General features: G+C 42.2%; 1 protein-coding gene across 3 annotated transcripts in view; it reads right to left on the bottom strand.

Moving 5' to 3' along the window:
- Nucleotides 1–15,529, bottom strand: part of PDSS2 (decaprenyl diphosphate synthase subunit 2) — a 392,099-nt gene that overhangs the window by 65,804 nt on the left and 310,766 nt on the right. For all 3 annotated transcript variants that reach the window (XM_077289618.1, XM_077289619.1, XM_077289621.1), the window contains exon 5: nt 3,155–3,229. In XM_077289618.1, coding sequence (XP_077145733.1) covers nt 3,155–3,229 — 75 coding nt within the window. The remainder of the gene's footprint in view (nt 1–3,154; nt 3,230–15,529) is intronic.

The raw sequence follows: 15,529 nt of genomic DNA, 5'->3' as shown, positions 1-15,529 counted from the left end.
CCTTAGGTTCCTAGGCTCCGTTTCTCGTTTCCTGATCTGTGACTCTACCCGTCTGTGTTCCTACCGTGTTCCTGCCAGTCCTGTGTTCCTGCCAGTCCTGTGCTCCTGCCGTGTCCTAGCCAGTCCTGTGTTCCTGCCTTGTTCCTGCCAGTCCTGTGTTCCTGCCAGTCCTGTGTTCCTGCCAGTCCTGTGTTCCTGCCAGTCCTGTGTTCCTGCCAGTCTTGTGTTCCTGCTGTGTTCCTGCCAGTCCTGTGTTCCTGCCGTGTTCCTGCCAGTCCTGTGTTCCTGCCAGTCCTGTGTTCCTGCCGTGTTCCTGCCAGTCCTGTGTTCCTGCCAGTCCAGTGTTCCTGCCGTGTCTTACCAGTCCTGCGTGTTTGCCGTTCCTGCCAGTCTAGAGTCTCCTTGGTTCCCTCGTGCCTGTACTTCCATTATACCGGTCAGTACTTTGTCCTAGCTTCTGCCATCTGTTCAGTACTCCCGCCATTCTAGTCTCTTCTGTAGCTCTGTCTTTTCCCCGTCCTTCGTTGTGTATTTGGGCTATCACCAGTCGTCCCTTTGGCTCCGGCAGTTGCGGCTTCATCCTCCTTGGATCTGTCCCAAACTCTCCCTGTATAGGGGGAGGCCTCATCTGGTTCACTCATCCTCGGGGGCTCTGAAGCCGTGACCCAGAGGGTCCACTACCTCAGTCCTGATACACAGTAATGTTTCTGCCTTGAAATGAGGTTTATTGTACTAACAGAAAATGTGCATTCTGCATTCAAACAAAATTTGACAGGTGCATAAGTATGGGCACCTCACCAGAAAAGTGACATTAATATTTAGAAGATCCTCCTTTTGCAAAAATAACAGCTTCTAGTCGCTTCCTGTAGCTTTTAATGAGTTCCTGGATCCTGGATGAAGGTATTTTTGACCATTCCTCTTTACAAAACATTTCCTGTTCAGTTAAGTTTGATGGTCGCCGAGCATGGACAGCCCTCTTCAAATGATCCCACAGATGTTCAATGATATTCAGGTCTGGGGACTGGGATGGCCATTCCAGAACAGTGTAATTGTTCCTCTGCATGAATGCCTGAGTAGATTTGGAGCGGTGTTTTGGATCATTGTCTTGCTGAAAGATCCATTCCCTGCGTAACTTCAACTTTGTCACTGATTCATGAACATTATTGTCAAGAATCTGCTGATACTGAGAGGAATCCATGCGTCCCTCAACTTTAACAAGATTCCTGGTGCCGGCATTGGCCACACAGCCCCAAAGCATGATGGAACCTCCACCAAATTTAACTGTGGGTAGCAAGTGTTTTTCTTGGAATGTTGTGTTTTTTTGCCGCCATGCATAACGCCTTTTTGTATGACCAAACAACTCAATCTTGGTTTCATCAGTCCACAGGACCTTCTTCCAAAAAGAAATTGGCTTCTCCAAATGTGCTTTTGCATACCTCAGCCGACTCTGTTTGTGGCGTGCTTGCAGAAACGGCTTCTTTCGCATCACTCTCCCATACAGCTTCTCCTTGCGCAAAGTGCGTTGTATAGTTGACCGATGCACAGTGACACCATCTGCAGCAAGTTGATGCTGCAGCTCTCTGGAGGTGGTCTGAGGATTGTCCTTGACTGATCTCACCATTCTTCTTCTCTGCCCTTCTGATGTTTTTCTTGGCCTGGCACTTCTGGCCTTAACAAGAACTGTACCTGTGTTCTTCCATTTCCTTACTATGTTCCTCACAGTGGAAATTGACAGGTTAAATCTCTGAGACAGCTTTTTGTATCCTTCCCCTGAACAACTATGTTGAATAATCTTTGTTTTCAGATCATTTGCAGTTGTTTTGAGGAGCCCATGATGCCACTCTTCAGAGGAGATTCAAACAGGAGAACAACTTGCAAGTGGCCACTTTAAGTAGCTTTTCTCATGATTGCAAACACCTGGCTATGAAGTTCAAAGCTCAGTGAGGTTACAAAACCAAAAAAAGTGCTTTAGTAAGTCAGTAAAAAGTAGGTAGGAGTATTTAAAACAAGAAAATGATAAGGGTGCCCATACTTATGCACCTGTCAACATTTGTTTGAGTGCAGATTGCACATTTTCTGTTAGTACAATAAACCTCATTTCAAGGCAGAAACATTACTGTGTCCAACAGTTATTAGATATATGAAACTGAAATAGCTGTTGCAAAAAAAACTATTTTTATAAAACATTAAGCTTAAGATTAATAGGGGTGCCCAAACTTTTTCATATAACTGTACCTGTATAATATTAAAGAAATCCTTTAAAAATGTACCGTACTTATTGTGAGGTACTTGGAGATGAGAGTTGAGAAATACTGTTCTAAGAAATGCTACCATGGAATATTGGACTTATGAGGGATCGGTCCTGTCAGATTTATCTAATCAGCTTCTATGAAGTTCCAGGCTAGACCAAGCTAAGGCCATGGATGTTGTCTATTTGGCTCACGCTTGCAGCAGAGTTTGAGCCGAGTGTCAATAGCTAATGTGACCCCGGCTTAAAGGTCGAAAAAATATTTGAAACGATTCTTCTTGGTATGATTTTTTTTCAACATGACAAAAACCTAGCATTTTTTTTAATAGAAGTATGTACAGTTTTTATAACTGTACTACACTAGTACAGTTGCTGCAATACAGAGTAATTCGAATTTTAAATATGCGAATGAGGTGTTCAGTGCTCTAGGTGTGATAGAGCACTTAAGGAGTCACTGCCTCCAGGACTTGTTTCCCCACCCAGAACCAGCCTCTTTAGCTTGATAGCTCGTTGACTGCGACTTCAGGCCCCATGCAAAGAAAGCAGGCAGTGAGATACCTATAAAGCTTAAGAAGCTGATGCTGGGCAAGGAAAGAGGCTCTGGAGGCAATAGTTTTATCATGCCCAAAACACTTAGCACCTAATTTGCATGTAAATTAAAATGGTAATTACTGGGAAATGCAGATTGAAGATATACAGTACATTTCAAAGATCTGCATACCCATGTATGTGATTTGGGGGGAGGGGATTTATGTTAATAACAGATTCACTTTGAAGAAAAACATACATTACAAAAAACGCACACTCTTGTAAAGCATTGTCAGCACTTTAATGCTGGGAACTTAAAGGTACAGTAGAACCACTGCACATAATGAACATATCTTACGAACATAATTTGATACTCACCTCTGGCAAATATGAATTTTCATAGTATATACCTTGCACCAGGTCACCAATGGCACTAGATACTAACTCTACAACCTGCAATAAGATGAATATGATGAGCTCATGAGATCAAACATCAAAATACATTAGTAATAAATTACGTTGAAGAAATGGTATTACCTATAGTTTGAGCCTACATATGAAAAGTAACAGTGTGGCTTAATTCTTTTTTTTTGTAACCTCTGTACGGCTTTGGACCTATTTTTTTGATGATCTCAATTACAAACAACCCCCTCATACTAATGGAATGAAGCGTTTTTAAAAGTTATCTCAATTTATCTTAGAATTTTTCTTCTAAATATAGTATAGCATTAAAAGAAGCATAAAAAGAAGTTAGTAATGTTGCTGTCTGCAGCCTTAGAGAAATTGAAAAACAGCAAATTTCAAACTCAGTCCTCCAAGAATCGTATGCAAACAACCCCTGCATGGATGTCTTTTTAAGACATATGGACTTCATAGAAAGAAGGAATATGGACTACCATGGACCTTTGTGGCAACATTTTTATGAATACATTGATGAACGAGGGTGTAGTGTTTTTTTTGTTTCTCAGGTTTCCATTTCGGGACTACGTCGGATTCCTTGGATTACGTCGGACCTGGGTTTTTTTTTCTTTCAATAAATTGGTGAACAAGGGATAGTGTGGGGGAGTCTTTATCCAAATAAAGTGTTTATTTTCTGTGTGTTTTTATTTTTTACTACCGACTTAGAAATGGGGGTGTCTGATAGACACCCCTCCATTACAAACCCCAGGGATTGTCATCAAGCCTAAATACCATTATCCCGATTGTGACCACACCAGGGCAATCGGGAAGTGACAGGCAAAGTGCCAGAATTGGCACATCTAATGGATGTGCGGCTGCAGGCTTGTATTTTTAGGCTGGGAGTGGCCCAACAACCACAGACCTTCCTAGCCTGATAATATAAGCCCATAGCTGTCAGATTTACCTTTGCTGGTTATCAAAAATAGGGGGGACCAACTTTCTTTTTCAATAATTTTTTTATTATTGTAATACAAGTACAGTAAAATACATATGTAAGAAACTAATTAGATATCTCACAAACATCTATCTTGCTATCTATATCTAATCTTTGCACATCTAACACCTAAACATCTGTCATTCCTATTCTGCATCATATTCTGGTATGCGTCACACGGATGGGCACACAAGATGTCACACTTTATGCGGGACGTATTGACAGCCGTGCTGCTAGAAAAAAACAGACATGTCCACATGTGGGTCACATGGACACACGTTCCATGTGAACACACGGACATGTGCGTGGTCACATGGATTTTAATGGGTGCATGTAAGGCTCTCTGGTACGTGTGAAAATGGTCACCACATGTACCAGACACACTGACGTGTGAAGATAGCCTTAGTGAGGACACCAGAATGTATGGGTTCCTGGTGGTATATATTAGCGAGGACATCCGAATGTATAGGTAACTGGGAAGCATTTATTAGTGAAGACATCAGAATGTATGGGCTCCAGGTGGGTATATATTAGTGAATACATCAGAATGTATGGGCTCTAGGGGAGTATATGTTAGTGAAGACATCAGAATGTATGGGCTCATGATGGGTATATATTCGTATATATATATATATTCGGTATATATTCGTGAATACATCAGGATGTATGGGCTTCTGGTGGTATATATTAGTGAAGATATTAGAATGTATGGGCTCCTGATAGGTATATATGTCCTCTTTGCATGCATGTATCTGTATGAAGGTACTCTGTGTATACACATATGTTTATATGTATGTATGTGCTCCGTGCATGCACGTGTTTGTGTATATGTGCTCTGGGTCTACATGTGTGTAAGTGTATACATACATGTCTATGTATGTGCTCTGTATACATTTATATGCATGTACACCCTGTATACATATGTGTATGTGCTGTGTGTATACATACTGTATATGTACTTGTATGCATGTGCCCAGTGAACACATGTGAATGTGCTGTGTCTGTCTGTAACATTAACATACAGTGAAAATCATACAAAGGAAAGCACCAACAAGAACCAAAGTACTAATAAGTGAAAAACTTTATTGAAATAACAATAAAACATAGTATAAAAATATGAAATATTACAGGGAGATGACAGTGGTAAACCAGTTGATGGAACCACGGTATACAGACAGGTAAAGGGAACCAAAGGCCAAATAAGTAATTGTAACAATAAGAGACTGCTCAAAAGTGCAAATACATTGTGCTAAAAGGTATGCCAGTGTAGGTAGTGTGTATAAAAAATAAATCCAAAGGTAAATCTACACCGGAAGCACAGTAAAGATCCCTAGAGGCTGACCGCCACAATAGGAAAGAAAGGGTACAGAGCAGAGACCGTGAAGGTAAAATACATATATGCCTGTGGGATAACCTGAAAGACCGTGGTGCCACCCACTCCAACGTGCGTTTCGGCGTAGTGCCTTCTTCTGGGGGTATCACATACAGTGGTTGAGTCAAATACTGTGTGTATGTACCATCCATTTATAAATCCCAGCTGCACAGACAAGAGTTCATAGGTAGAGATGGGTGAACCCGAACAGTAAGGCTATGTGCACATGATGTGTTTTCGCAGCGTTTTTTTATACACGTAAATGCTCCAAAATGCACTGGAATACTAAAGCAAGGTAATTCAATGTCAATCCTGAAGTGTTGTGCACATGATCTGTAAATTTCCAGCTGTATTTGCAGCGATTTTGACTCATTGACTTCAATTGAGTCAGTCAAATCTGCAGCAAAAACACACGTGTAAAAGGTTTGCTAATTTGCTGCAGATTTGCTGCCAAAAACGCTGCAATTTGTCAAAGGGAAAGAGGCAGACAGAGGAAGTGTGTGTGTGCGGAGAATATGTGCGTGTGTTTCTGTGTGTGGGCAGGGAATGTGCGTGTCTGTCTGTCTGTGTGTGGAGGTGGGAAATATGTGCGTGTGTCTGGCTGTCTGTGTGTGTGTCTGTGTGTGGGTGGAGAATATGTGTGTGTCTGTCTGTCTGTGAGTGTGTACCCATGCGACGTGTGTGCCTAGGCGTCGTCTGATGGAACTACTACTCCCATCCGGCTATGTGTTTTGTCACATATAACAGAGACAGCATGAGCCGATGATGGGAGAATAGTTTCATTATCCGGCGCCTGTGTTCAACTGTAAAAAAAAAAAAAAATCAAACCATTTACATATTCACATTAGTCCATGAGCCGGGCCAGATATCGGTACCACCCGGAGTGACTAATTTTCTTTGGTATTTTTAGGTAGATGCATGTCTGTAGTTTATTTTTTGATATGATAGCCCTTACATATACGTAGCTTATTAACCCCTTCAGCCCTAGGCCTATTTGTACCCAAGTGCCTAAGCCAATCTGACCTGTGCCACTTCATGGGCTAATAACTTTGGAACGCTTTCACCTATCCAAGCCATTCTGAGATTGTTTTCTCGTGACATATTGTACTTCACGTCAGTGCTAAATGGGAGTCAATATATTTTACCTTTCTATATAAAAAAATGCTAAATATTCGGAAATTTTGGAAAAATCGGCAATTTTTTAACTTTGAAATTCTCTGCTTTTTACAAAAATACTGATACCCCCCATAATAGTTATTAATTTACACTCCCCACATGTTTACTTCATATTGGCATCATTTTGAAAATGAAACCTTATTGTTTTACGACGTAATAGGGCTTATAGTTTTATGCGCAATTTTTCACATTTACAGCAAAACCCACTTTTCAAAGGACCAAGTCACTTCTGAAGTCACTTTAAGGGGCTTACATAACAGAAACCACCCATAAATTACCCCATTTTGCAAACTACACCCCTCAAGCTGTTCAAAACTCATTTTTAAAAACTGTTAACCCTTTAGGTGTTCCACAGGAATTTTAGCAGAATGAAGGCGAAATTTCAAAATTTCATTTTTTTTCCAGATATTACATTGTAATCCAATTTTACCTGCAACCTAGCAAGGGTTAACGGCAAACCCAAACTTGGTTACCCTAATTCTGCAGTTTATAGAAACACCCCACATGTACTCGTAAACTAAAGTATGGGCACACAGCACAGCTCAACACGGAAGGAGCGCTATGTGGTTTTTGGGTGGCGGATTCACTGGAAGAAATCTAGGGGGCCATGTCACATTTGAAGGCTGCCTGAGGTACCCCCACAGTGGAAACACCAAAAAGTGACCCTATTTTGGAAACTACACCCCCAAGGAATCTTTTAGGGGGTATAGTGACCACTTTGACCCAACCAGTGTTTCACAGTAGTTGGAAACACTTGGTTGAGAAAATGGAAAAAGTGCATTTTTTACATGAAGGTGTCATTTTAGGCTCATTTTTTTATTTTTAAGAGGTGTACCAGCAAAAAATGCACCCCACTATTTGTTCACCAATCTCTCCCGAACACAACAACACCCGATATGTTGTCGTACACTGCAGTATTGGGGAACGGCAGGCCTCGGAAGGGAAGGAGCGCCAAATGACTTTTGGAGTGCAAATTTTACTGGAAGAAATCTAGGGGGCTATGTCACATTTGAAGACACCCTGAGGTGCCCCAACACACGCACACACACTGACACATACACGTACACACTGACACATACATGGTCGAGACCATGCTGGCCCTGGTTCGAGCTTCAAGAGAAGGCAACTGGATGCTTCACCTAGGAGCAATCCGACAGATGATACCATGGTGTTTTGCCTATGACAAGGTCAACTATGCCCGATACCTAACCTATTACTATGCCACAATGTCTCGGCTGCCCATAGAACACCCAGAGGTCCATGAATACTTCATGCAAGGTGGCTTTTCGGTCCAGATCGGTAGCAAGAATCCTTTTGGACGAATTCCTGTGGACCAGACCATTGAAGAGACAATCAACAAAGACACCCAGACACCAGGGGGCACAAAAGGCTTCAGCCTCAAAGTTGGAGCTGTTTCCAGGTTCTACCTGACATCAGAGTACCGCAGTATGTACTTGAGGCAGCTGAGGGCCCTGGTAGGCCAACAATATACTGACTTCAGCCATTCAGACCTACAGGTGTCTAGGATTAGAAGAGATGAAGCCGATGTCCAATCTTTCGTTCAACTGCTGGAGACAGGTTGGGTGAACCCCTTCAACAAAGAGCATAATGGTGAACTTATCAGTTTGTCAACAGCGACTGTAGCACCACCAGATGTAGCCAAAGACCTTCAAGGGGCATACAGTATAGGAGAGGATGCATATCAAACATTCAAGGATGAGCGTTTGGGTACCGATAAGCCAACTACATTGTTTCATGACAAGATGACGAAGAACAAACTTAAAACGTTCTCTAACATCCAAATGAAGACACGCAGACAAGGTCTTGGCAAGGAGGTAATTTTGAAGGCTGACAGAAACCTATTTGGCCAGATGATACTTGTAGCTGAGAACAGAAAGCTACAAATGAGTGATGTCTTGACTCATCCCCTGGGTCCATTGCCATGGGCACTTGCCAATGGTGATGGGTCTATCCGCAAGACCAACAAGGCTGCCCTCGCAAGGGAGTTGGAGAGGAATGCTCGTCCTGCAGAAGTGATCCCCGAGCCCTCTGCAACCATCATTGATGGGATGAGCCTGGTTCAGAAACTGAAGGGAAACAATGCAACATTTGGCCAGCTAGCAGGCACAGCAATGAGTCGCGCTATCCATGAGGGTGCTAAGAGCAAGCGCATTGATATTGTCTTTGACGTCTACAAGGAGACATCCATCAAAGATACAGAAAGAGTCAACAGATATGAAGGCACAGGGATCCATTTCAAGAACATTCAACATGGGCACAACATCCAGCAGTGGAAAAAGCTTCTAAGTAGTTCCTCCAACAAGGCAAGTCTCATAAAGTTTCTGGTAGAAGAATGGAAGGCGAAACACCACAGGGAGAAGCTTGAGGAGAAGGAGCTGTATGTCACATGTGAGCAGCTCTGCTTTAAGATCACCAAAGAACAGTGGGAAGAGGCTGCTGACCTTAAGTCAAATCAAGAAGAAGCAGACACACGCCTCCTTCTCCATGCTCTTCATGCAGCAGAATCTGGTTACAAGTCGGTCATCATCACTTCGGAGGATACTGATGTCATGGTCCTGTGTCTGGGCATGTGCCACAAAATCCCATCCCACCTGTTCCAGAAATGCGGTACACAGAACCGGACAAGATTCCTGGATATCACCACTCTGAGCCGAACATTGGGAGGCAGCGTATGTGATTCATTGATTGGTATGCATGCATTTACAGGCTGTGACACCGTCAGTGCATTCGCTGGCCGTGGGAAGATGACGACACTCAAGCAGTTGAAGATGAACAAGACATACCAGGATGCCTTTCAGGAAGTTGGTCGTTCATGGGAAGTGTCTACCGAACTTTTTGAGAAGTTACAGGAAATCACCTGCCACATGTACCTGCCAACTACCCAAACAACTGAGGTAAACAGGCTCCGTTATCAGCTGTTCTGTGCCAGACGTGGAGTGGTAGAGTCAAGTCAACTCCCTCCTTGCCAGGACTGCCTTTTCATGCATGCACTGCGTGCAAACTACCAGGCTGCGATCTGGAGGAGAAGTCTGCAGAGCCAGCCATGGGTTGCAAACCCAACAGACTGCGGTTGGATGATAGATAACGACGGAAAGCTTGTTGTCAAGTGGATGCAAGGGGCACCAGCACCAGAAGCTATTATACAGCTACTGTCCTGCAAGTGTGTGCGGTCATGTGAACTTCCTCAGTGTACTTGCCTCAGCAATGGCCTGAAGTGCACAGACATGTGCAGATTACAGACATGCCAGAACAAGGGTACTGAAGACGAGCCAGTAGAACAACAGTCAGATTCAGAGTCCGATGTTGAAGATATTATGGAGTAACATATATATATATATATATATATATATATATATATATATATATATATATATATGCACATGACATGTTCAGTGTGTATTTACATAACTTGGATTAAATTTTGTTACAAATACTACATCTAGTCACTCCGGGTGGTACCGATATCGTCATATTTGGTTCTTGGCTCATGCTAAAATTCCTGTGGAACACCTAAAGGGTTAACAGTTTTTAAAAATGAGTTTTGAACAGCTTGAGGGGTGTAGTTTGCAAAATGGGGTAATTTATGGGTGGTTTCTGTTATGTAAGCCCCTTAAAGTGACTTCAGAAGTGACTTGGTCCTTTGAAAAGTGGGTTTTGCTGTAAATGTGAAAAATTGCGCATAAAACTATAAGCCCTATTACGTCGTAAAACAATAAGGTTTCATTTTCAAAATGATGCCAATATGAAGTAAACATGTGGGGAGTGTAAATTAATAACTATTATGGGGGGTATCAGTATTTTTGTAAAAAGCAGAGAATTTCAAAGTTAAAAAATTGCCGATTTTTCCAAAATTTCCGAATATTTAGCATTTTTTTATATAGAAAGGTAAAATATATTGACTCCCATTTAGCACTGACGTGAAGTACAATATGTCACGAGAAAACAATCTCAGAATGGCTTGGATAGGTGAAAGCGTTCCAAAGTTATTAGCCCATGAAGTGGCACAGGTCAGATTGGCTTAGGCACTTGGGTACAAATAGGCCTAGGGCTGAAGGGGTTAATAAGCTACGTATATGTAAGGGCTATCATATCAAAAAATAAACTACAGACATGCATCTACCTAAAAATACCAAAGAGAATTAGTCACTCCGCTTGGTACCGATATCGTCAAATTTGGTTCTTGGCTCATGGACTAATACAAAATACATACTCACCAAACACCTAATCCCCGATGCCTGTGTCTCCTGCAAACAATCAAAAATAATAAACCAACATATACGGTACTTACCTTTCCGCCGTAGTCCATTTAAGGGCAAAGACAGACTGCTGTATTTCTCGTGCGAGAATTGCATAGCACTGCACGGACTGGCCTGGCGCCTCCCCTGATATGAGCAAGAAAGCGTGATGGATTACTATGCAGGTGTCAATCTCAGGTCAGGAGAGTCGTCAGCCAGTACAAGGTTTACAATGCGATTCTCGCACGAGAAATACGTCAGTCTATCTCTGTCCTAATACCGAGTGTCCCATGTCGATCTCACTCGGCCGCTGGCGATACACTAACAGGAGTGATCGCTCCCGCAGTGTATCACTGAGCCGCCGTGGTAGTTCACCAGAGTTCATCAGCTCCGATGCTCTCACTTTTGGCACAGCTGCGTGGAAAAGTTCTCACACAGTGGTAGTGCCATGAGCACCTGAGCTGATGAACTCCGGTGAACTGTCACGGTGGCTCAGTGATACACTGCGGGAGCGATTACCTCCTGTCAGTGTATCGCCAGAAGCCAGATAGAGCGGTCACATCATTGTTCTACAAGTGAGATTGTCATGGGACACTTGGTATTAAATGGACTACGTCAGACAGGACAGTATTATAAGTTGGTTTATTATTTTTTGATTGTTTGCAGGAGACGAGGGCATCGGGGATCAGGCATTCAAGTAAGTATGGTAAATTTAGATTCAATAAAGGAGTCTGTGATTATTTCAAATAAAGGACTTTATTCTTGCCGTGTCTTTATTTACCATGTAACTATAGGATTAGTAATGGATAGGTGTCTTAAAGACGCCTCTCCATTACTTACCTGTGGGCTTGATGTCACCGTACTATACAAAGGTGACATCAACCCCACAAATATGAACCCCACTTGCCATTGCTACAAGGCAAGTGGGAAGAGCGAGGCTAAGTGCCAGAATTGGCGCATCTATAAGATGTGCCATTTCTGGGGCGGCTGAGAGCTGATGTTTTTAGCCTGGGGGATACCAATATCCATGGCCCTTTCCTAGGCTATTAATATCAGCCTGCAGCTGTCTGCCTAGCCTTTGCTGGTTCTATTTTATAGGGGGAACCATGTCAATTTTTTTCTGGGGTTCCCCTGTAAACTAGCCAGTAAAGGCTAAGCAAACAGCTGTGAGCTGATTTTAATAGCCTGGGAACTTTGGCTATTGGCTCCTTCCCAGAATATTAACATCTGCCCTCAGCCATCGGCTTTCCCTCTGCTGGTTATTAAAATTATGTGGGAGCCCACGCAATTTTTTGAAAAATAAACATATATTGCATTTCATGCAGATTTATGACAGTTGCTTTTTTAGTTACAGCACATGTAGGTTACTTATTTTAATGCTCCTACATAGGCTGGTGTGTGTGCCTTTATTTAATATTAATGAGGGTATCTGGCTGAAATGATTGAACAAGGAAATGACATCACAATTCTTTTTTTTAATAATATATCTTTATCTAGATCTATGGATTTACAAAAACGCATGACAAAACGCATGCAAAAACGCGTACAAAACACGCATATTTCCAGCTGCGTTTTTCTGCCAAGAGATGCAAAAACTTTGCAGAATTTTCTGCAAGCAAATACGCAACATGCGCACATAGCCTAGTGCCCCATTCCATAATATACCTCTCTATGCTGATCCTCTCCAAAATATTCCCCCAAACTACCCCTTTCAATAATATTCGATATGACCTCACTGCACCCTAAATGTTTGAGTGAGAGGGTGCAACATGTTAGCATTTAGGGTCCCACTTTAAACTTTTGTACCCACTTTGTTGAAAACTGTTTCTAGATGCAATACGCAGATAATCTAACCATGGTCGCCATATCTATATATATAATTGTCTAAGGGTCACTTCCGTCTATCTGTCCTTCTGTCTTTCTGTCACGGATATTCATTGGTCGCGGCCTCTGTCTGTCATGGAATCCAAGTCGCTGATTGGTCTCGGCAGCTGCCTGTCATGGCTGCTGCAAACAATCAGCGACGGCCACAGTCCGATTAGTCCCTCCCTACTCCCCTGCAGTCAGCAGTCAATACCCGGCGCCCGTTCCATACTCCCCGCAGTCACCGCTCACACAGGGTTAATGCCGGCGAACCGCGTTATGCTGCGGGTAACTCACTCCGTTAGCGCTGCTATTAACCCTGTGTGACCAAGTTTTTACTACTGATGCTGCCTATGCAGCGTCAATTGTAAAAACATCTAATGGTAATAATAATAAAAAAAATAAAAAATCATTATATACTCACCTACGCCGCCATTCCCGCTCCTCGCGACGCTCCAGGCAGGTTCCGGTGGAAGGATGGTCTGCGAAAAGGACCTGCCATGACGTCACGGTCATGTGACCGCGACGTCATCACAGGTCTTGCGCGCCTGCGCAAGGACCTGCCGTCGCGACACGGTCATGTGACCGTGACGTCATCACAGGTCCTGCGCGAGAAGGAACTGCCGTGACGTCACGGTCATGTGACCGCGACGTCATCACAAGTCCTGCGCGCCTGCGTGAGAGGGAGGAAACAGAACTACAAGGGTACCCTCGGAAGGTGAGTATATGTTTATTTTTAATTTTTTAACCTGTGACATACGTGGCTGGGTATAATACTACATAGCTGGGCAATATACTACGTGACTGGCCAATACACTACGTGGCTAGGCAATTTACTACGTTGCTCTGTGCTGTATACTACGTTGCTGTGCAATATACTACGTGGCTCTGTGCTGTATACTACGTCACTGGGCAATAAACTACGTAACTGGGCAATATACTATGTGGCTCTGTGCTGTATACTACGTCGCTGTGCAATATACTACGTGGCTGGGCAATATACTACGTCACTGGGCAATATACTACTTAACTGGGCAATATACTACGTGGCTGGGCAATATACTACGTGGCTGGGCAATATACTACGTGGGCTGGGCAATATACTACGTGAGCTGGGCAATATACTACGTGGGCTGGGCAATATACTACGTGGCTGTGCCATATACTACGTGAGCTGGGCAATATACTACGTGGCTGGGCAATATACTACGTGGGCTGGGCAATATACTACGTGGACATGCATATTCTAGAATACCCGATACGTTAGAATCGGGCCACCATCTAGTGTTATCATATTTTTGGAAAGCATTCCTTTTTTGGCTTATTTTGATATAGGTTTAAGTTTTTATTGTTTTTCTACTTCAGTATCTATACCGGTAGAGAAATAGATCCCAACCAATGAAACACTCATAGGACTCTTGTTTGAAATAGTATACAAAATATGCCTATTGTAATGTGAGAGTCCGAATCCAAACCCTCATCCATTTATTTTATACCATTGACTGATAATTTTATTTATCTTAAAGGAGATGTAACTGTTTAAAAATCCATTATGAATAATTGCTCAACGGCATCTATTGAGAAATACAACAGGACATGCAAATTTTATGGTTAACTTTAATTCAAATGTTTAACAGCCCAGCACTCTAAAAAACACATAAAAGCGTTAAGAAAGATAATTATTTCTGTTCATGTGGGAAAGGGACAGTATACATAAGTGCTGAATGCAATTAATAAAAATGCCCTTAGGCAACTGCATCTGCTCTAATATGGTAGTGTTTGCTGCAGGGTGATGCCAGCCATCTGAAGATCATTTGTTGCCTTCTGCCGTCTCTCTTAGTAGTAGGACAACAGATCCAAAGCCAGTACAATAGCACTAACTAACCTGATCCCATAACCAATGCTTAGCATATCCAGGCCTTTACAAAAGGCAGATTACCTCACAACAAAAAATATTACCATTGCATTCTAAACACTAACCCAAAACCCTCAATTCGGAGATTGTAGATTCATACAATTCTTTGACATTTTTTTCATAGTATAAAAAGCAGGGTGAAACTAATAAGTAAAAATATAACTTTCAATATATATAAACAACTAGACTCACAAGAATAACACTCAGCTGTATGCCGACATAAAAACTGGATACATTAATCCACAGTCCGATATTATTCAAAAAGTCCAAGAATCAAATTACCACATATTAGTTCCTAATAATGCTCCAGTATGAGGACTCACGTAGGAACCAACATTTGGAAAATCATAAGTCAATGATATTGTGGACAAAGAGCAAAAATCAATGTAAATAGTTCTGTATATTGCTCATATGTGAAAAATCATAGCAGACCAAAATAATGTCCAAACTATAATAAAGGAACAATCTCACCTCATATTCCTTTGTTCATCAGATAAGTCCGGGACCATAATTACTGGTATCATTTATAAGGGGGAGGCACTTTTTTGTCCGTACAATACCCCACAATGAATCACCAGCTAGGACTCATACCGTAACCCCAAAACTATTGCTTCCCAACGCGTTTCGTTTATCATAATCATCAGGGGAAGGTAAAAAAACCGAAGGGTATCCGTCTATCAATTCATACAGGAACCCATTATAACGAGGGGGAAATAAAGCGCTTTAGTAATAATTGATTACTAACTCTGCTTTATTAACAATAAATATTAAAGCATTT

The sequence above is a fragment of the Ranitomeya variabilis genome, chromosome 2, assembly GCF_051348905.1.
Source record: "Ranitomeya variabilis isolate aRanVar5 chromosome 2, aRanVar5.hap1, whole genome shotgun sequence".
Taxonomy (NCBI): Eukaryota; Metazoa; Chordata; class Amphibia; order Anura; family Dendrobatidae; genus Ranitomeya; species Ranitomeya variabilis.
This window is presented reverse-complemented; position numbering and strand designations above follow the sequence as displayed.